At 39.5% G+C, this 22,183-nt stretch overlaps 1 protein-coding gene across 1 annotated transcript in view; it reads right to left on the reverse strand.

The window, feature by feature from the left end:
• Positions 1-14,929, reverse strand: part of nup153 (nucleoporin 153) — a 55,861-nt gene extending 40,932 nt beyond the window's left edge. The window contains exons 1-2 of the mRNA XM_061931291.2: positions 14,782-14,929; positions 47-296 (exon numbers count right to left, since the gene is read on the reverse strand). Coding sequence (XP_061787275.2) covers positions 47-296; positions 14,782-14,907 — 376 coding nt within the window. The 5' untranslated portion in view covers positions 14,908-14,929. The remainder of the gene's footprint in view (positions 1-46; positions 297-14,781) is intronic.
• Positions 14,930-22,183: the final 7,254 nt, after the last annotated feature.

The following is a 22,183-nucleotide window of genomic DNA, read 5'->3' on the forward strand; positions in this document are numbered from 1 at the left end:
AAGTCACCTTTATTCTCTGCTGCCTGCAGCCTGGACACAAGCTGACCTGCGTTACTGGTGCTGGCCTCTGGCGTGTGGCGTCCGTCCAGGGAAGGAGGTCCTTCTTCGCTGCCGTTCAGAGGAAGAGGAGGCGTCTGGCAATTTTCCCTCAATTCTAACGAATCTCCTCCTCCTCCTCCTCCTCTTTCTTCTTCTTCTTCTGGAGCGTCTCCATTCTTAAAGTACTTCTGCAGCCATGATGGAACGATGCTCTTGACGGTGTCGGTCACTCGGCTCATCAGGCCCGACTGCTGCTGCTGAGACAGGAGACGAGTTAGAAGCAAAACAAGGAAAAAAAGAAATATTTGTTTACACAAAATGATATAAGAAGGAATGCATGATAAATATTGATGTGTTGTACTGCCACCTGAGGCTCAACCTTCATGTGGGACTAAGTCAGCGTTTCTCAAAGTGTGGGGCGCGCCCCACTGGTGGGGAATAGAGACATGACAGGTGGGGCGCGAGGAACGGGAGGAAATTTCACTTTACATTTTTTTTTTATTATTATATTCTTAGATTATTTTTTTTACTATGCTTTCATTTTCTATACACACTGTAAATCACTTTGTGATTCTGTCTGTGAAATCCGCTATATAAATAAATGGAAATTACCGGTACTTATTTTTACTGTAGGCTTTATATTTCTCGGTACGAGCGAAAGTTTGACAGACATAGCAACAGTAACTAATGGGGGCGGGGCTAAGCGGAACAAACTTTCGCGCGGATGGGTAGCAGGCTAATGTGTGGATCACAATTACACAAATATATACATTTGTGACTCGCACCTCAAAGGTCGTCGAGCCAGAGCCAGCGCCTGCAGAGAAACAAAAATCTGACGGGCACACACTGTGTCATTCACCGGGAAGCACTCGCGTCAAGGCAGCTCAGCCCCGAACTCAATGAGGTTTTAACAGATGTGAGCGCGGTAAATTTGATCAAACCACAACCACTGAAAGTGCGACTGTTCTCTGCACTGTGTGAGGAAATGGGAGCTGATCATACAGCCGTGCTGTTTCACAGTGAAGCAAGGTGGCTCTCCCGGGGAAAAGTGCTGTCACTTGCCCTGTCTTGCCAAATGCATAGCTCCTCATTTTTTTTTGAAAAGATTGCAAAGTGGCACTTTTATTGTATTTATTATTGAACTTGATGCAAGTTATTTGATTTATTATTGAACTTGATGCAAGTTATAACACTTTTTTTGATTTATTATTGAACTTGATGCAAGTTATAACACTTTTGTTTTATTTATTATTGAACTTGATGCAAGTTATAACACTTTTTTTGATTTATTATTGAACTTGATGCAAGTTATTTGATTTATTATTGAACTTGATGCAAGTTATAACACTTTTATTTGATTTATTATTGAACTTGATGCAAGTTATAACACTTTTTTTGATTTATTATTGAACTTGATGCAAGTTATAACTTGTTTGATTTATTATTGAACTTGATTCAAGTTATAACACTTTTTTTGATTTATTATTGAACGTGATGCAAGTTATAACACTTTTTTTGATTTATTATTGAACTTGATGCAAGTTATAACACTTTTGTTTTATTTATTATTGAACTTGATGGAAGTTATTTTATTTATTATTGAACTTGATGCAAGTTGTACCACAGCTGCACAGTTATTTTATTTATCATTGAACTTGATGTTATTTTATGTTATTGAGTTTGAATGTATACAACTTGATGTTCAATAAATTTGAAAATGTTAAAGCTTGGCATTAGCGCTCTGTTGGAGCGATGGGGGCAGGTGGGGCTTGAAAACTCCCCCTTGTCCAAAGTGGGGGATGACAAAAAAAGTTTGAGAACCACTGGACTAATGGCACCTCTCATTAGATTAACTGGCTGGAATATAAAGACAATATAACATACATCCATAAACGTGGACGCATATGCAAAAGTGCAATATATTTATATGCACCTTATTGCTTTTTTATCCTGCACTGCCATGAGCTAATGTAACGAAATTTCGTTCTTACCTGTCCTGTAAAGTTATAAATAATAAATAAATGGGTTGTACTTGTTTCGCGCTTTTCTACCTTCAAGGTACTCAAAGCGCTTTGACACTACTTCCACATTTACCCATTCACACACTGATGGAGGGAGCTGCCATGCAAGGCGCTAACCAGCACCCATCAGGAGCAAGGGTGAAGTGTCTTGCTCAGGACACAACGGACATGACGAGGTTGGTACTAGGTGGGGATTGAACCAGGGACCCTCGGGTTGCGCACGGCCACTCTTCCACTGCGCCACGCCGTCACATTTGAATGACAATAAAAAGGAAGTCTAAGTCTAATTAACCTTGGAACTAGGAAGTCGGAGCTGGAAATACGACTGCATGATTTAGGGAAAATAAATAATTGCCATGTTTCCTCTTCAAAAATTGCGATTTTTATATTTGATACATAAAAATGCATTAATGTGTCACCATATCTAAGTTATTGTGCAGAAACATGGGGAAATAACTACAAAAGTACACTACATTCCCTAACCGTGTTACAAAAAAGAAAGATCCGTTATATTAATACATGATGTGAATATTCTAACCCTTTATTTAATCTAAACTATTGAAATTCAATGATCTGGTGCATTTGCAAACAGTTGAAATAATGTACAAAGCAAAATGAGGGTAATAAGACTCCAGGCTAGACTACTGCAACTCACTTCTTGTGGGGATCCCCAGCAAGAACATCCAGAAGCTGCAGTACTTACAAAATAGTGCTGCTAGGATCCTGATGACCACATCACAGCAGTTCTCAAATCCCTTCACTGGCTTCCTGTTCCACTCAGGATTGAATACAAAGTCTCCCCACTAACTCACCAGTGCCTCCATGGAAATGCACCGCTCTACCTCAAAGAACTGCTCACCCCCAAACCCTCCACACGACACCTCCGCTCCGGACAGACTAACCTCCGAGGACAAAGCTACGAACAATGGGAGACCGGGCTTTCTGCTCCGCCGCTCCCAGTCTGTGGAACGCTCTCCCTGACCACCTGAGGGCATCCCTGACCACCTGAGGGCACCACAGACTGTTGATGCTTTTAAAAAAGCCTTAAAAACCCTTTTTTTTTTTATATGCGTGCTAGTTCTAGTTTTTTTTTTTTTTTTTTTTAATACACTGTAGCACTTTGAGGTTGTTTGCTTAATGTAAAGTGCTTCTTACAAATAAAATATATTATTATTATTAGTAATAAGTTGTTGGTTTGGCGGTTCTGTGTATTTATTTCACATTTATGACGCCGTCTGGTGCGTGTTAGAGAGCCTGCTGGTCACTAAACCTAAACTACGCTTAGCTTTTGCACCAGGAGCACAGGTGCTAACAGGAAAATGTTAGAATAGAACAAATAGGTGCAATAATTTAAAAAATTACAAAATGTCCGAAATAACACAACTGTAGTAGTAAGACACTCAGACATAAACACAGTGCTATCATTAGGCCTAATGTAAGCCTCAATTGAACATGTCTTTTTGTAAACAAGTAGTACTACGTCATGCCATGTACTGATCTACACAGGATATACGTCACATAACATGGAACGGATGACATAACAGATCATAATCAATGTGAGCAAATGCAAAAAAAACCCTCCCTGAGCATTCAGTGAGCAACATCAGACGTGCACACTGCGGCCATACCACCAGCAGTCATTTCCATAAAATTATTTTCCTAATAAAAGGGAACATTTCAGGAGCTATGTTCCGGTATTGTATGTCTGGGTGGAGGTCCTGCTTTGGAAGGAATTTGTACCCCTTTTAAAAGGATCACATTTAGTTCCCTTTATAACATTCACATGTTGCACAATGAAATGTAAGCGTGGAAAAAAAAAAAGTGTGTCTGTGTAACATATCTTTCTATTAGCATTCCTTTAAAAGAGTTACAGCATTTCAATAAATAATATCCATAAATGAGTATTCTTAACAGTAGAATAAGCACACATCTGTTTGGGAAGTCATAGTGTAACGATCTGGAATGACATGTGTGGCGTTGGAGTTGTCCGACTTTTTGTGTGGCCATAAACGCATTGCTGGCTTGAGAACCACTGCTCTATTTGATCCACTTTTTATGGATTTATTTTAGGTGAAAAATGAGAATGAAAGGATTTTTTTTTACTGTTTTTAGCCGCAAATGCAAGCAGATTTGTCAGCCCAGCACTAAACACTGCAGGAATGTAGCAGCAGAGTGTGTCAAATACCTCTGCACAATTATACTTTGATGGAATAAAAGCATGTTTTTTTTTACCATGAGGGAGGTCAGGATCGAGGTTAGGTCTTTTGAGCAGAGGATGAATAACCTCTTTTTTTGAATGCTAGGGGACCAGTGCCAGAGGAAAGTGATAAGTGTATAATATTTAACACTGGTGGTCCTAATAATACAAACAGTTCTTTGATAAGTTTCCCAGGAAGTGGGTCAAGTAAACATGATTGTTTTATCCCACTTACACGCTGTAGTAGTAAGGCTGAAACGACGCGTCGACGTAGTCGACGTCATCGGTTACGTAAATACGTCGACGCCGTTTTTGTGCGTCGGCACGTCGCATATTTACGTCACACTACTGTCATGGCGGAGCGCAAAGCAGACGATGCGAGCGAGGGGAAAAAAGCACGCCAAAAGTCGTCAAAAGTGTGGGAGTATTTCAATAAACGGCCTAATAATGTTGTTGTAATGCACACTGTGTCGAGCGGAAATGGCCTATCATGGCAGCACAACGGCTATGAACGAACATTTGAAAAGAAAACCCCCGACAGCGTTCTTGCCATCACCATCAACAAGTCAATCGTCCGCGTGCGTATACGTTGTCATCATTACACAAAAACATGAATGTGTCATTTGTATCTGCGTTGTAAATTCATAAACTAAAGCACCGTTTGCTCTGAGAGGCGCGTTTGGCGTGCCTGTTCAGTGTTTACAAAGACGCGCTCCTCTTTAACGCTGTGGAGAGGCGGCGGCGGCGAGCGAGCGGCGAGGCGGGGCGCGCCGGGAGCGACGCCGCAAGAGACAGGGGACGACGAGCGAGCGAGGAAGAGGAGCTGAAAAGCGAGGAAAGAAAGAGAAAAGAGTTGGAAGAGAAAAGACTGTGTAAAATTAAAAGATTGTAAACCTGGCAAAGCCGTCTGGCGTTCAGTCTGTCGGTCCTGAAAGAACCCCACGGCACAAGACGTGTCACAAACGCTAACGTTAATTAGTTGTGCAAATACCTTTTACAACATTAACAGTTACATATACTATGTACAAACCAACAATTAACTTTCATTTTAATCATACTATCATTGTTGTGTTATTAAGCAAAATAAGCAATACTTTTACTTTTGTTGAAATGTTTACACTGTACACTTTTTTGTATTGGATGTTTAGCTTTATTTTTGCACATTTTAGCAAATAAGCAATACTTTTACTTTTGTTGAAATGTTTACACTTGTTACAGAATATTTCCGTTTTGCACTTTTTTGTATTGGATGTTTATCTTTATTTTTGCACATTTTAAAGCAAAATAAGCAATACTTTTACTTTTTAAATGCTTATACTATTCCAGAATATTAAGATTTGCACTGGATGTTTACTTTTATATTTGCACATTAAAAAGCAAATAAGCTACTTTTAATTTTGTTAAATGTTAAAAGTTTTAAATGTTTACATTGTTACAGAATATTTTGTCATGTTGTTGTCAATGTTGACTGAGTGGCCATACTTTTTTTTTTGTAAATAAAAGCCATGCCTTTTGAAAAAACTGGCCTACATTTATTTTTTCCTCTTCATTTTAAATAAAAAAAATAATCGGTAAAAGGAAAAATAATCTATAGATTAATCGAAAAAAATAATCTATAGATTAACCGATTAATCGAAAAAATAATCTATAGATTAATCGATAGAAAAATAATCGTTAGCTGCAGCCCTATGTAGTAGTTCCTCTAATTTTATGTCATCAAAGAGAGAGAGAGACTATTTTGGAGGGCAATATCCGTCATATATACATTTGTATCTGTGTTAATAAAACCCACTAGTGTTGCATCTAGTGCAGGTTCTCATCGGGGGCCCCATGGCAGTCATGGCTGCCCTCAGAGGGCCACTTGTAACAGTGAATAATATATACATCTTAAATTGCTTCATTAAACAATTATTTATTGTCATATATTTTTACGTACACTGTAAGAAAAATGTGTAGATTTTAGAACAAAGTGTAGCTGACGAAATTTTACAATAAAATGTAGCATGTTTTTTACAATGCATACTGTAAAAGTCAATGGTAAAACAGTACCACTGTACAGTCGTTGTTTTTACAGTGTATATTACTGTAAATGGAAAAACAATATTACACATTTTTTGTTTTGTGGTTTTGCGGTAATATTCTGGCAACTGAGCTACCAGTTTGTTTTTTTTACCGAAAAATAATTGTTACATTGTACAATTTGATGGATAAGTTGCTTTTAAATCATGAGTCAAGCAGATACTGTATTTAAGTATGTCTATTGATGTTTGGAATGTGCAATAATATAGTATTTGTTGCAATATTAGATTGAGTTTAGAATATGAAATTGCATAGTTAATTTAAAGCTGCAAGCAGCATTGGTCGGGCCCGCATTTTTGGCAGGTGCTAGTCCTAAATGTCCCAATACTTTTGTCCAGTGACAGTCCTAAGTGTCCCAATACTTTTGTCTACTTTTAGTCTGAAGTGTCCCAAGACTTTTGTCTAGTGTACCTACCTTGTCTGCATTGTGTGGGCACGTTGGTGCTTCCTGCTTTTAAGCAGCCATCTTAAAAAAACATCAGCGCAGCAGCATCAGCGCAGCGGTTCTTTGAAGGCTCATAAAATCAAAACCGGAGCAGTTAGAAAAAAAAGCTCTTCTGTCGTTGTAATCACAAGAGTTCAATCTCTCTCCTGAGTTAGTTTGAGGCCGAAATGACAAACGCGCTCAGAGGAGATAGTTTTTGAAGGAAGGTGACCGGTTTTTACAAAAAATTTGTTTTGAAGGGGGAATAGCAAACTTCCTGTTGATTTTTGCTGGGGGTTGTCAATTTATGAAATGTAGGTCTAAGTGAGACCTACATAGAGGTTTTTGTTTCATGTCTCTCCGACTTTCCCAGTGGGAGTTACAGGCAGTTTTGTCATTTTTTTCTTCCGAGGAGCAGTTTTTTTTTTTGCGTTTTATTAAAAAATTGCAGTAGAGCGCAATTTTGAGATTTGGGGTTAGGTTTTTTTGTTTTAGATCGCAATTTTAGCCAGTCCTGATGTGTGTGTTCAGTTTGGTGAGTTTTGAAGCATGTTAAGGGGGTCAAATTACAGCTCAAAGAGGCAAAAGTGACTGTTTTTAGTACTTTTTTGTCTTGAAGGGGGAATTAATTAATTAATGAAAAGTAGGTCCAAGTGAGACCTACATAGAGGTTTTTGTTTCATGTCTCTATGACATTCCTACTGGGAGTTAGAGGCAGTTTTCTTCCTAGGGGGCGCTAGAGCGCAATTTAGATTTTTGAGGTTCGGTTTTTTTATTAAAAGGCTTAAGGATGGTGTGTAAAACAAACATTATGACCAAAGAACCACCATTCAATGTTATGTCGACCAGTGTTTCTTGGCCGTATTGTTGGGCCGCCAAAAAAAAGATCATGCTTCTCGGCTGTGGTCTGTATGGTAGTCTGTTGTAGTACCCTTTTACACCACTTGTGGCAGTAATGACCATATCAAACAAACAGAAGAAGTCTGGAGCTAAATATTCTTAAAAGCACAAAAACTATGACTAAAGTGGTGAAGCTGTATTTTCATTTGTACTTAAATTCAATTAACAGTTTACTTAATAAACATTGTTATTTATTACTTCTACCACTGCGTAATTGTATTTTTCATCAGTCCCATCTTTTGCAGTATATTTGATTAGTAGTTCTTTTTGTAATCAGCCTGACCTAAGCCTTGAGAACAGTCTTTGTGTTTAACACATGTTTTAGAATCTTTTGGCAAGGTTTCACCTGTTAAACTGTAAGTAGGTTATATATAATTGTGTGAATGTTACAAACATTCACACATGTTTTGTACACCAAAATTCATCTTTTTCTTGACAAATTCCCAGATTACCCAGAATTCCAGGTTTTCCGGGACACTTTTCCCCATTCAAAATGAATTTTTCAAACATCCACCATTTCCACATTTTTCAACCGATTCAAACCATTCCACCTTCAACATATTTCACTCATACTGGACATTCAAACTACTACTTTTTACAAGTTCGAAAACATGCCAGGAATTCCCAGAAATCCCTTTTTTCTGTCGACTACTCCGTCCACATTTTTCTACCCACTTCAACCGTTCCCCCGTCAAAACATTCCTCTTAATCAGGACAAAAAAACAAAGTTGTTTTTTAAACAGGAAGAATTCCCGGTTTTCCCGAAATTCCTTAACACCATTTCTCAATTAAAAATGTTACCACTTCAACATTTCTCGACCGATTTGAAAATTCCAACACCAACAATTTCAACTCGTTCAGAACATTTACCGTATTTTCCGCACTATTAGCCGCACCTAAAAACCACAAATTTACTCAAAAGCTGACAGTGCGGCTTATAACCCGGTGCGCTTTATATATGGATTAATATTAAGATTCATTTTCATAAAGTTTCGGTCTCGCAACTACGGTAAACAGCCGCCATCTTTTTTCCCCGTAGAAGAGGAAGTGCTTCTTCTTCTACGCAAGCAACCGCCAAGGTAAGCACCCGCCCCCATAGAACAGGAAGCGCTTCTTCTTCTACTGTAAGCAACCACCCGCCCGCGTAGAAGAAGAAGAAGCGCGCGGATATTACGTTTCATTTCCTTTGTGTGTTTACATCTGTAAAGACCACAAAATGGCTCCTACTAAGCGACAGGTTTCCGGTTCATGAAAAGACGCAATCTCTCCATCTGCACACAGACTACTATTTCACAGCAACTGCCTAAAGACTTTCAAGAAAAGCTGGCTACTTTCCGTGCATATTGTAAAAACAAGATAGCTGAAAAAAAGATCCGGCCAGAGAACATTATCAACATGGACGAGGTTCCACTGACTTTTGATATTCCTGTGAACCGCACTGTGGATACAACGGGAGCACGTACGGTGAATATTCGCACCACAGGGAATGAGAAGTCATCCTTCACTGTGGTTCTAGCTTGCCATGCTAATGGCCAGAAACTTCCACCCATGGTGATATTCAAAAGGAAGACCTTGCCAAAAGAGACCTTTCCAGCCGGCGTCATCATAAAAGCTAACTCGAAGGGATGGATGGATGAAGAAAAGATGAGCGAGTGGTTAAGGTAAGTTTACGCGAAGAGGCCGGGTGGCTTTTTTCACGCAGCTCCGTCCATGTTGATATACGACTCCATGCGCGCCCACATCACGCTGGTTTTTAATATATTATTAAAGTTTGACTGACCTATCTGACTGTTTTTTTGACATTCTTTTAGCGCAGTTAGATGCGGCTTATAACACGGGGCGGCTTATAGGTGGACAAAGTTTTGAAATATGCCGTTCATTGAAGGCGCGGCTTATAACCCAGGGCGCCTTATGGTGCGGAAAATACGGTAAGTCTTTTAACATTCTCCCAACAATTCCCGCTTTTCCCGAAATTCTCAAATGTCCATGAAATTCCCATTGAAAATAAAAAGGGACATTTTTCAAAGTTCCACAATTCCCACATTTTTCATCCGATTCAAACCGTTCCGACTGCAAAATATTCGGCCTGTTCAAAATTGTGTGCTCTCCTTCAACAATGTGTTTAAATTCCCGGATTTCCAAGAATTCCCAGTGCTCAGGGACATTTTCCCCTTGCAAAATAAATTGTCCATTATTTAAACTTCCACAATTTGCACATTTTTTCAACCTATTCCAACCATTTCACCTTCAACACATCCAACTAACACTTTCCCAAGTTCCAAACCAAATTCCGTTTTTCCTGGAAATTTTAACTCTTCAACATTCAAACTATTCTTACATTCATACTACATTCTGTCAGCATTTCACTTCAACTTCAGCATTGGAGCATTCACACCTCCTCTAATTATTAAATATGATTCAGATCAAGAGTAAGACTACTACAGTGTAAACATTTGATTCGGCCCCAGACCCCTCTGTAGTAGAAAAGTTGGGCCGCGGGGTCTAAAAGGTTAAGAACCCCTGATGGAAGTGTTTACATGTCAGAAAACAATCATAACATGACCCCTTTAACAGGAAGTAAGTCCAATTGTGAGTGAAACATTTCTAGTGGGACAACAACACGGCGTGGAAATAGACTGCCACACTTGTCGAGTTGTTATGTAAACAATCACATGATTATGGTCCATGTACAGGCAGTATGTGTATTGATTGTCCAGGCCAAAGCTAAAGTTGTGGCTACACAGTGTAAACAAACAATGCATTGTGAGCATTTTGTTGGGTCTCAAACAAAAATCCATCAATGCCATAACTCAAAACTCTACTAATTAGGAACCTGGTCACATACTATTAAACATGTGAAGGTCTAATCTGGCAGTGAGTCTCAAACTCCATCTAGTGGTACGCCACAGAAGGACTTTGTTAAATATTCAAACACAGTGTAACTGTTCAAACTGTGTAACGTTACGGGGCCAAAAAAAACAATATTGAACATTCTCGTTTTTAATGAATACTTGGGGCTACCACGCCACCGTATTTAAATATCGGTCATTTCGGTGGCACTTGGAGAGCCAAGCGTTTGCTGAGGTGCTACTATGTGAAAAACAACAGTGTGAGAATCACTGCACTCGTGCATTGACAATTTGTCGTATTTTGAGTGACTTTCTGACCGATTCGCAGGGAAGGGAATGCAGGGAAAATTCAATCCCGATAGAACAGAAAGTACTTTATTGATCCCTGGGGGAAATTCAGCACCACAGTTCGCTCACAATAGACAATAAACACTTAGGTATTTTTTTTTTTACATGTGAATATAAATACAGTCTATTATACGGCACTATTCATATGTGAATAATATAAATACAGTCGATTATACAGCACTATTCAAATGTGAATAATATAGTCTATTATACAGCATTATTCACATGTGAATAACATAAATACAGTCTATTATACAGCATTAGTCACGTGTGAATAATATAAATATAGTCTATCATACAGCATTATTCACATGTGAATAATATAAATATAGTCTATTATACAGCATTATTCACATGTGAATAACAAATACAGTATTATACAGCATTATTCACATGTAAATAATATAAATATAATCTATTATACAGCATTATTCACATGTGAATCATATAAATAGTCTATAATACAGCACTATTCACATGTGAATAATATAAATATAGTCTATTATACAGCACTATTCACATGTGAATAATATAAATACAGTTTATTATACAGCACTATTCACATGTGAATAATATAGACTCTATTATACAGCATTATTCACATGTGAATAATATAAATGCAGTCTATTACACAGCATTATTCACATGTGAATATCATAAATACAGTCTATTATACAGCATTATTCACATGTGAATAATATAAATATAGTCTATTATACAGCATTATCCACATGTGAATAATATAAATATAGTCTATTATACAGCATTATTCACATGTGAATAATATAGTCTATTATACAGCATTATTCACATGTGAATAACAAATGCAGTATTATACAGCATTATTCACATGTGAATAATATAAATACACTCTATTATACAGCACTATTCACATGTGAATAATATAAATAGAGTCTATAATACAGCACTATTCACATGTGAATAATATAAACAGAGTCTATTACACAGCATTATTTACATGTGAATATCATAAATACAGTCTATTATACAGCATTATTCACATGTGAATAATATAAATATAGTCTATTATACAGCACTATTCACATGTGAATAATATAAATACACTCTATTATACAGCATTATTCACATGTGAATAATATAAATAGAGTCTATAATACAGCACTATTCACATGTGAATAATATAAATACAGTCTATTATACAGCACTATTCACATGTGAATAATATAAATATAGAGTCTATTATACAGCATTATTCACATGTGAATAACATAAATACAGTCTATTACACAGCATTATTCACATGTGAATAACATAAATACAGTCTATTATACAGCATTATTCACATGTGAATAATATAAATATACCGTATATTACCAAATAGTAGCCCGGGCGTTTATTTCACAAAATCGATTTTGGAGACAGGCGTTTAAAAGAAGCAGGCGGTCCTTGCACAAGGCTTTTATTTATTTTTGCACCAGCCTGCACCAGGCCATTATTTCGTTACAATGGTTACTGTCCAGTATTTTTTTTTTTTCGTACAAAAAACTTTAAGTGTAAAAGCTATTGTAAACATACAAACAAAAAAACAAGAGATCAACATGAGGTAGGCTATCAAAAGACAAGAGATCAACAAGGCCTCAACATGGCAGTAGTGCAACAATTGTCAAATAGAATACCAATACTAAAAATAAATAAAGCAGCCGACCGGGAAAAATAAAATTATGGTACCAAGTACCCAAGTATAAAACCCACCATCAAAACAGAACAATAATACTGTCACTTAAATAAAATAAAGGCTACAATACTCCAAGTTTTAAATAAAGCAACATACAGGAAAAATAAATTATGGTACCAAGTACTCTATAAAACCATCAGAACAATAATACTGCAGCAAACGCAACCCCAGTAGCATTTTAATCTAAATTATGCAAATAACAGCCCATGGGCGGCTATTTGGACATAGGCGCTTATTAGGAAGAGGCGGTTAATTCACAAAATGGGGTCAGACCCCGGGCGGCTATTAGGACATGGGCGGTTATTTGCCCAAGGGCGTTTATTTGGTAATATACGGTAGTCTATTATACAGCACTATTCACATGTGAATAATATAAATGCAGTCTATTATACAGCACTATTCACATGTGAATAATATAAATGCAGTCTATTATACAGCACTATTCACATGTGAATAATATAAATACAGTCTATTATACAGCATTATTCACATGTGAATAATATAAATACAGTCTACTACACAGCATTATTCACATGTGAATAATATAAATATAGTCTATTACACAGCATTATTCACATGTGAATAATATAAATACAGTCTATTATACAGCACTATTCACATGTGAATAATATAAATGCAGTCTATTATACAGCACTATTCACATGTGAATAACATAAATATAGTTTATTATACAACACTATTCACATGTGAATAATATAAATATAGTCTATTACACAGCACTATTTACATGTGAATAATATACATAGTCTATTATACAGCACTATTCACATGTGAATAATATAGAGTCTATTATACAACACTATTCACATGTGAATAATATAAATACAGTCTATTATACAGCATTATTCACATGTGAATAATATAAATACAGTCTATTACACAGTATTATTCACATGTGAATAACATAAATACAGTCTATTATACAGCATTATTCACATGTGAATAACATAAATACAGTCTATTATACAGCATTATTCACATGTGAATAACATAAATACAGTCTATTATACAGCATTATTCACATGTGAATAATATAAATACAGTCTATTATACAGCATTATTCACATGTGAATAATATAAATACAGACTATTACACAGTATTATTCACATGTGAATAACATAAATACAGTCTATTATACAGCATTATTCACATGTGAATAACATAAATACAGTCTATTATACAGTATTATTCACATGTGAATAACATAAATACAGTCTATTATACAGCATTATTCACATGTAAATAATATAAATATAGTCTATTATACAGCATTATTCACATGTGAATACTATAAATATAATCTATTATACAACACTATTCACATGTGAATAATATAAATAGAGTCTATTATACAGCATTATTCACATGTGAATAACAAATATATATATTATTATAGATAACGAGAGTGGATGAACTCAGGTGTTCAGGTAACTACAGATGCCTCCTGCGCAATATTTGACCAACGTTAGCCAGCCCAACTTTCACTAAATCCACCACACGAGCGGCATTGCACTAATTCCATTCCAACCGAACAGTCAACTCGGGTCCCAAGCCGAAAAACCAGCGCGTATTCCCGCAGACAGGTAGAGGCGAGGACAACAATGCGCTGCTGGACTAGCGCTAGCTCGGCTCGACTTTCCCCCCCACTTCCCTTCTTCCCGCTGACTTTACGAGCGGCAACGTGTTATGCCGTAGTGGCGCAGGTGCAGTTGGTCCCCACTAAAACAATACAAATGTCCCCGCCGTGCGTGCTGTCAAACCGGGCGACATTAGCGTGTTAGCTCGTTAGCATCGGGCGCCCGTGCTAGCTAGCTAGTTAGCATCGGGGCTAGCTAGCGTTAGCCTGTTAGCTCGGATCGACTTTCCCCCCCACGTCCCTTCTTTCCGCTGACTTTACGAGCGGCAACTTGGTGTGACGCAGGCGCACTCGCGCGTCACCACTGTCGGCGGAGAAAACAATAGCAATGTCCCCGCCGTGCGTGCTGTCAAAACCGGGCGAAATTTGCGTGTTAGCTCGTTAGCATCGGTGCCCGTGCTAGCTAGCGGCGCGTGGAGGCCACGAGCGCTACACAAAGTAGGCCATGAAATATCTTCCCAACTTCAACAAAAACACGAGCGGGAAAAAAAAAAAAAAGCGGCGTTGTCGTCCCGGGGTCCTGGGTGCGAGAAGTTGACACGAGTTTACCTGTTTGCTCTTGGCGTAGGGCTTAGAGGCGATGTGATATCTCCTGCTTCGGATTTTCCCTCCACCCGTGGCCGCCATGACTCTTGCGTTGTGAGTCTGGAGCTGTTGGCGCCGGATGGCTGTCATCCAGCACGGTGGCTAGCGCCGAAAGGAATTATGGGAAATGTAGTCAAAGGCTTACGCCAAGTTTGCCCAGAAGTAGATTTAGCGTGGATTTGGGCATGTAAACAAATTGTTTTTTTGTTCTTTTTTAAATAAATGATAGTAACTGTTGTTGTTTGTGGTTACCAGTAGGAAGAACCATGTCGAGCTGCATGAATAACTTGGCTTTAATAAAGACTTCAGGAGGACAGCAATTGTACATACGCACTGCATGAGAGAGTGGTAATAGCCAGAGGTGGGACCAAGTCATTGTTTTGCAAGTCACAAGTAAGTCTCAAGTCTTTGCCCTCAAGTCCGAGTCAAGTCCCGAGTCAAGACAGGCAAGCCCCGAGTCAAGTCCAAAGTCAAGACTGGAAAGTCTCAAGTCAAGTCCTAAGTCCTGCATTTTGAGTTTCGAGTCCTTTCAAGTCCTTTTAACCACAGACTAATATATTAACACAGATTGTGTATGCTTTTCAAACGCTGTATTTATTTATTAAAACAAGTGCATTTTAAATTGCAGGAAAGAAAATTGTGCTGACATTGCACTTTATAATAGCACTATTAACCAGTCATTTTAAACATTAACTCATTCCTTTACAGAACAAACACATTGAAAAATAAAGTGCAAATGTACTTATTTGTACAAAAGTGTTAACATTGAAAAAACATGACATATACGTGAAGATAACAAAAAAGTTGTACTTTTTATATGTCAGGGCTCTATGCTGCATTGCATTTGCAAAAGACCAAATTAGCCAAGAGTCTGTCAGTCATTTGTGCACGATGGGGGCGTAGTATGATGCCACCATGGCTGAAAACTCGCTCCACTGGAGCACTGGAGGCAGGCACTGCCAAGACTCTCATGGCCACTCAGAACAGTGAAGGAAGAGTCTTCATGTTCAATGCCCAGAACAAAAGGGGGGAGAGAGTTTTTTTTGGGTTGGTGCACTACTTGTAAGTGTATCTTGTGTTTTTTATGTTGATTTAATTAAAAAAAGAAAAAAAAAAAAAAAAAAAAATTCTTGTGCAGCCCGATACCAAACGATCCACGGACCAGTACCGGGCCGCGGTCCGGTGGTTGGGGACCACTGAGGTAAACAACCAACAGTATGTCAGAAAGCTAGCTAAAACGGTACACATATTCATAATATAGTATACATTTTAACTGACCTTTATTTTACTATTTTTGTCTTTTTTTAGGTGGCTAAAATACGCGGTGCTGCTGACCGCCGTCTAACGTTACGTGTGATATATTGACTAACGTAACCCTGCTTAAAAAAAATCACTGAACAAAAAGTATGAATAAGGTAGTGAACTGCAACAGATTCCCGTGTTTGCAATAACGTTATAACGTTAGCAGTGAGTTTACAGCCTCACTGATTTAACTACACAGCAAATAAAAGTCACGTTACTTAGCCAATAAACGTTATCTTACATTCAAAACTTACCGTTCTTTGTGCAACTTCAAATGCCGGACGAAGTTGGAAGTTGTTGCCTCTCCATCAGTCATTTTGGAACCGCATGTGTTGCATACTGCAAACCGTTTTGTGTTGACCACCTCGTAATTTTTATACCCAAACAAAATTATTTTAGGTATCATTTTTTGTTCACTGGCGTGTGGTTTGGACATGTCTTCTTCGTTGGTTGTCCTGCAATTTGATTGGATGAATGCTGTGTGATGAAAACAAAGTAGATCTAATTTGATTGGCTGTTGTACTGAGAGCACACCAGCTGACACACGCAACGCTGATAGACAAGTACACAATGAAAAATACGGAGCACTCCCGAATAACTTTTTCATCTTTGGGTTTTGGGGAAAGTAGCAAGTCATGTCAAGTCATGTCAATTCAAAAGGCTCAAGTCCAAGTGAAGTCACAAGTCATTGATGTTAAAGTCTAAGTCGAGTTGCAAGTCTTTTTACATTTTGTCAAGTCGAGTCTAAAGTCATCAAATTCATGACTCGAGTCTGACTCGAGTCCAAGTCATGTGACTCGAGTCCACACCTCTGGTAATAACTGATTCCCTGATGTGCACACCCTGGTGGTGTGTTCGAAAATTACAACAACAAAACAGTCATTTTACCAAATGATCTACATCCTTCCCTTTTAGTTAAGAGTATTTCATAAAAAACAAAAGCAGATAAGTGAAATGAGTATCTATATGTAACAGAGATTAAATCTCTTAACTGTGTAGGGTAAGTACAAACAATTCACTATCTGTATGAAATATCTAAACACATCACAGAACAGGTAGAAAAAATACTATCTCTCAAAATAAATCACATGTACATTTGTTTTTTGTTTTTTCTTACTGCACATACTTTGGATTGGGTCTACACACTCGACCTGCACGTGTTGTATAAGCTGTGTCAGTCTGCGTCATGAATCTGGGTCGAATTGGTGATGCACTTTCCGTCGACATGGATATCCCACTTCTGACACCATGTTGTTGTTTGTGGTTACCAGTAGGAAGAACCATGTCGAGCTGCATGAATAACTTGGCTTTAATAAAGACTTCAGGAGGACAGCAATTTTACATACGCACTGCATGAGAGAGTGGTAATAACTGATTCCCTGATCTGCACACCCTGGTGGTGTGTTCGAAAATTACAACAACAAAACAGTCATTTTACCAAATGATCTACAGTAACATATAAATGTTTGTCAACATTATTATGCTCCAAGCAAAAAAAGTTATACCTAAATGTCGATTTCTGAAAATAAAGCCTACATTTTCTCATTGGCTTCTTATTGTTCTTCCATCCATCCATCTTCTTCCGCTTATCCGAGGTCGGGTCGCGGGGGCAGCAGCCTAAGCAGGGAAGCCCAGACTTTCCTCTCCCCAGCCACTTCGTCCAGCTCTTCCTGTGGGACCCCGAGGCGTTCCCAGGCCAGCCGGGAGACATAGTCTTCCCAACGTGTCCTGGGTCTTCCCCGCGGCCTCCTACCGGTCGGACGTGCCCTAAACACCTCCCTAGGGAGGCGTTCGGGTGGCATCAGTAGAAACATTTAAGTCCCATCTCAAAACTCATTTGTATACTCTAGCCTTTGAATAGCCCCCCTTTTTTTAGACCAGTTGATCTGCCGTTTCTTTTCTTTTCTCCTCTGCTCCCCCCTATCCCTTGTGGAAGGGGAGACACACAGATCCGGTGGCCATGGATGGGGTGCTGGCTGTCCGGGGTCGGGACCCGGGGTGGACCGCTCGCCTGTATATCGGTTGGGAACATCTCTGCGCTGCTGACCCGTCTCCACTCGGGATGGTGTCCTGCTGACCCCACTGTGGACTGGACTCTTACTGTTATGCTGGATCCACTATGGACTGTACTCTCACAATATTATGTTAGACCCACTCGACATCCATTGCATTCGGTCTCCCTATAGAGGGGGGGGGGGGGGGGGGGGGCAGGGGGGGTTACCCACATATGCGGTCCTCTCCAAGGTTTCTCATAGTCATTCACATCGACGTCCCACTGGGGTGAGTTTTTCCTTGCCCTTATGTGGGCTTTGTACCGAGGATGTCGTTGTGGCTTGTGCAGCCCTTTGAGACACTTGTGATTTAGGGCTATATAAATAAACATTGATTGATTGATTGATTGATCCTGACCAGATGCCCGAACCACCTCATCTGGCTCCTCTCGATGTGGAGGAGCAGCGGCTTTACTTTGAGCTCCCCCCGGATGGCAGAGCTTCTCACCCTATCTCTAAGGGAGAGCCCCGCCACCCGGCGGAGGAAACTCATTTGGGCCGCTTGTACCCGTGATCTTGTCCTTTCGGTCATAACCCAAAGCTCATGACCATAGGTGAGGATGGGAACGTAGATCGACCGGTAATTTGAGAGCTTTGCCTTCCAGCTCAGCTCCTTCTTCACCACAACGGATCGATACAGCGTCCGCATTACTGAAGACGCCGCACCGATCCGCCTGTCGATCTCACGATCCACTCTTCCCTCACTCGTGAACAAGACTCCGAGGTACTTGAACTCCTCCACTTTGGGCAAGATCTCCTCCCCAACCCGGAGATGGCACTCCACCCTTTTCCGGGCGAGAACCATGGACTCGGACTTGGAAGTGCTGATTCTCATCCCAGTCGCTTCACACTCGGCTGCGAACCGATCCAGTGAGAGCTGAAGATCCTGGCCAGATGAAGCCATCAGGACCACATCATCTGCAAAAAGCAGAGACCTAATCCTGCATCCACCAAACCTGATCCCCTCAACGCCTTGACTGCGCCTAGAAATTCTGTCCATAAAAGTTCAGAACAGAATGGGTGACAAAGGGCAGCCTTGGCGGAGTCCAACCCTCACTGGAAACGTGTCCGACTTACTGCCGGCCATGCGGACCAAGCTCTGGCACTGATCATACTGCCACAATCAGACAGTCCGATACCCCATACTCTCTGAGCACTCCCCACAGGACTTCCCGAGGGACACGGTCAAATGCCTTCTCCAAGTCCACAAAGCACATGTAGACTGGTTGGGCAAACTCCCATGCACCCTCAAGGACCCTGCCGAGAGTATAGAGCTGGTCCACAGTTCCACGACCAGGACGAAAACCACACTGTTCCTCCTGAATCCGAGGTTCGACTATCCGGCGTAGCCTCCTCTCCAGTACACCTGAATAGACCAAGCAAAAAATGTTATACCTAAATGTCGATTTCTGAAAATAAAGCCTACATTTTCTAATTGGCTTCTTATTGTTCTGTCTTTATATAATTTTTTCAATTGGAATATATTTTTACAATCTTTTATCTCATTGTAAAGAGAATTCCATAGTTGAACCTTCACCACTGATATGCACATTTGTTTTAAAGTTGTCCTTGAATACTGATGTTGGAAATTACCTTTTCTTCTATGCTCTTCATTCTCAGAAGTGATGAAAAACATTTTTTGTAAATTTGCTGGTAATGTTTTACTTTTAGCCTTAAACATGACACATAATGTCTGTAACTTTACTAGCTCCTGTAATTTCAATAAACCTGAATTAATAAATAATATGTTAGTGTGTTCTAAGTAATCTACTTTTTGAATAATCCTTATAGCTCTTTTCTGTAGTTGATACAGAGAAAGTTGCGGTGCACAAGGAATACAATTTGAAACGTCATTACACAACTAGACATGCTGAGGAGTATGCAAAATACCAGGGAGATGAGAGAGTGAACCGGGTTGCAAATTTTAAAACCAGTCTACTGAGGCGACAAGATTTTTTCAAGAAAGCAAGCGAAAAGAGCGATGCAGCAGTCAAAGCTAGCTACATGGTGAGTGAGACGGTTGCAAGGGCGGGAAAGCCATTCAAAGAAGGTGAATTCATTAAAACAGTGGTCCCAAACATACGGTTATTTTGCAGCCCCCACTTTAATGTAGGGATGTCCCGATCCGATATTTGGATCGGATCGGGTGCCGATATTTGCCAAAAATTGCGTATGGGCAAGGCATGGGAAAATGCCAATCCAGATCCAGTTTTAAAAAAAACTCCGGTCCGTGTTTTCCAACGCACCTATTTAAATAATACATTCCACTTTTCTGCTGCTCCGTAATTTCCGTTCCGCATTTTCCAGCACACCTTCAACACATCCACAATTCTCACGCAGTTGCTTTTAGCTGCTGGCATTACACGACAGGCTCTTCTCACTCTTTCCTGTGTCTCCCTCTCACAGACAGCAAGTGCACCTTCTTACACACGTCACATACTGTCACGTCATACGTCACATACTGTCACGACATACGTCACATACGTATACGTCCTCCCCGAGCAGAGAGGTAGCAGCATGGCTAACGTTAGCTGTGATGCTAGCGCAGCCGTGCGAGCAACGCTCCCTCTATGGTGCTCGCCTGTGCAATTGCGCACTGTTTAAGCGTCCTCTGCGCATAGCAAATCTATGCCACGCACAAAATCAAATAAAAAAATAAGCGCATAACAATTTCCGACACACGGACACGACAGAGACAACAGTTTTCGTCATCATTGTTTGAATATTGTGACGTCTGTCGAGACGCTTATCTCCATTCGGTGCCACACGTCCACACCATCAAAAATGCCGAGGCAAAAATGTCCACATCAACACCGTATGAAAAAATTAGTGATTTTTTTTAGTTGTTGCATGAAAGTTTAAAAGTAGCATATATTAATGCAGTATGAAGAAGAATGTTTTAACGTAGACATGCAAGCCTTGAAAGAACATTTTGAAAATCAAGACTACATTTCCTGCAAATGGGTGCATTTCTACCCTATATTTTAACTTTAGATTTATTCTCATATCAAACTCTTTTGGCTGTCTTTTTGACACTTACCCTCCACACCCTGGATTATAAATAATGTAAATAATTCAATGTGATTATCTTGTGTGATCAGGGCCGGCCCGTGGCATAGGCCGTATAGGCAAATGCTAAGGGCGCCGTCCATCAGGGGGCGCCACGCCAGTGCCACAAATGTTGGAGGAAAAAAAAAAAAAAAAGTTGGTACTATTATTTCTAAATACAAAAAATAATCCCACGTTAAATAAAATGCAAAGTAAAGCCTATTTAATAGAAATATTATTTGTTACAACATTACGTCCCCCCCCCTCCCCCCGCACGGTGCGCCCCCTCCCTTCCCGTATCATGACTCTTTTTGGACGTCACCACATCAAAAAATCAACACAAGATGTCAAAACGGCCAAAACTGTCAGGTGCCCAGGGAAGAAAAAAGAGAAAAGAAGAGGAGGAGAAACGAGAAAAGACAGAGGTAGCAGGTAGGTAACGTTAGCCTACATGAAATTATTTGTCTGTTACAGAATGTGATAGTAACCTGGCTTTTTAGCATTAAGCTAATGTTACATGATTCGGCAATTTCTAATCAATAAATAGCTAGTTCTGTTTTAACGTCGGGTTAATATTGTGGAGGGGGCTAAATTGTTATGGAAAATAATAATGTAACGTTAGGTAATTACAGTACTCCCACCTTACATTCCTCAGGGACATTTGTATTAGATCTTTTAAGCAGGTGTTTTTTGTTTACATTGTTATTGCCTTCTGGTTAGCTAATGTTTGCCCTGCAGGTAATAGTCACTTTTCCACCCCTTTATATATTAGGTATAGTTGTAAGTAAAAAAAAAAGGTCAAAGACAAAGCTATTCGGGTTCTTGTGAGTATATACACTTCACTGCCGATGTGGGGGGGGCGCCACCTAAAATCTTGCCTAGGGCGCCAGATTGGTTAGGGCGTTAGTCGCCCAGCCCTAGTTCAATGATGCCATTTCTGTTTGTCATGTATAATTTTGTCTATT

This window comes from Nerophis lumbriciformis, linkage group LG37 (genome assembly GCF_033978685.3).
Source record: "Nerophis lumbriciformis linkage group LG37, RoL_Nlum_v2.1, whole genome shotgun sequence".
Classification (NCBI taxonomy): Eukaryota; Metazoa; Chordata; class Actinopteri; order Syngnathiformes; family Syngnathidae; genus Nerophis; species Nerophis lumbriciformis.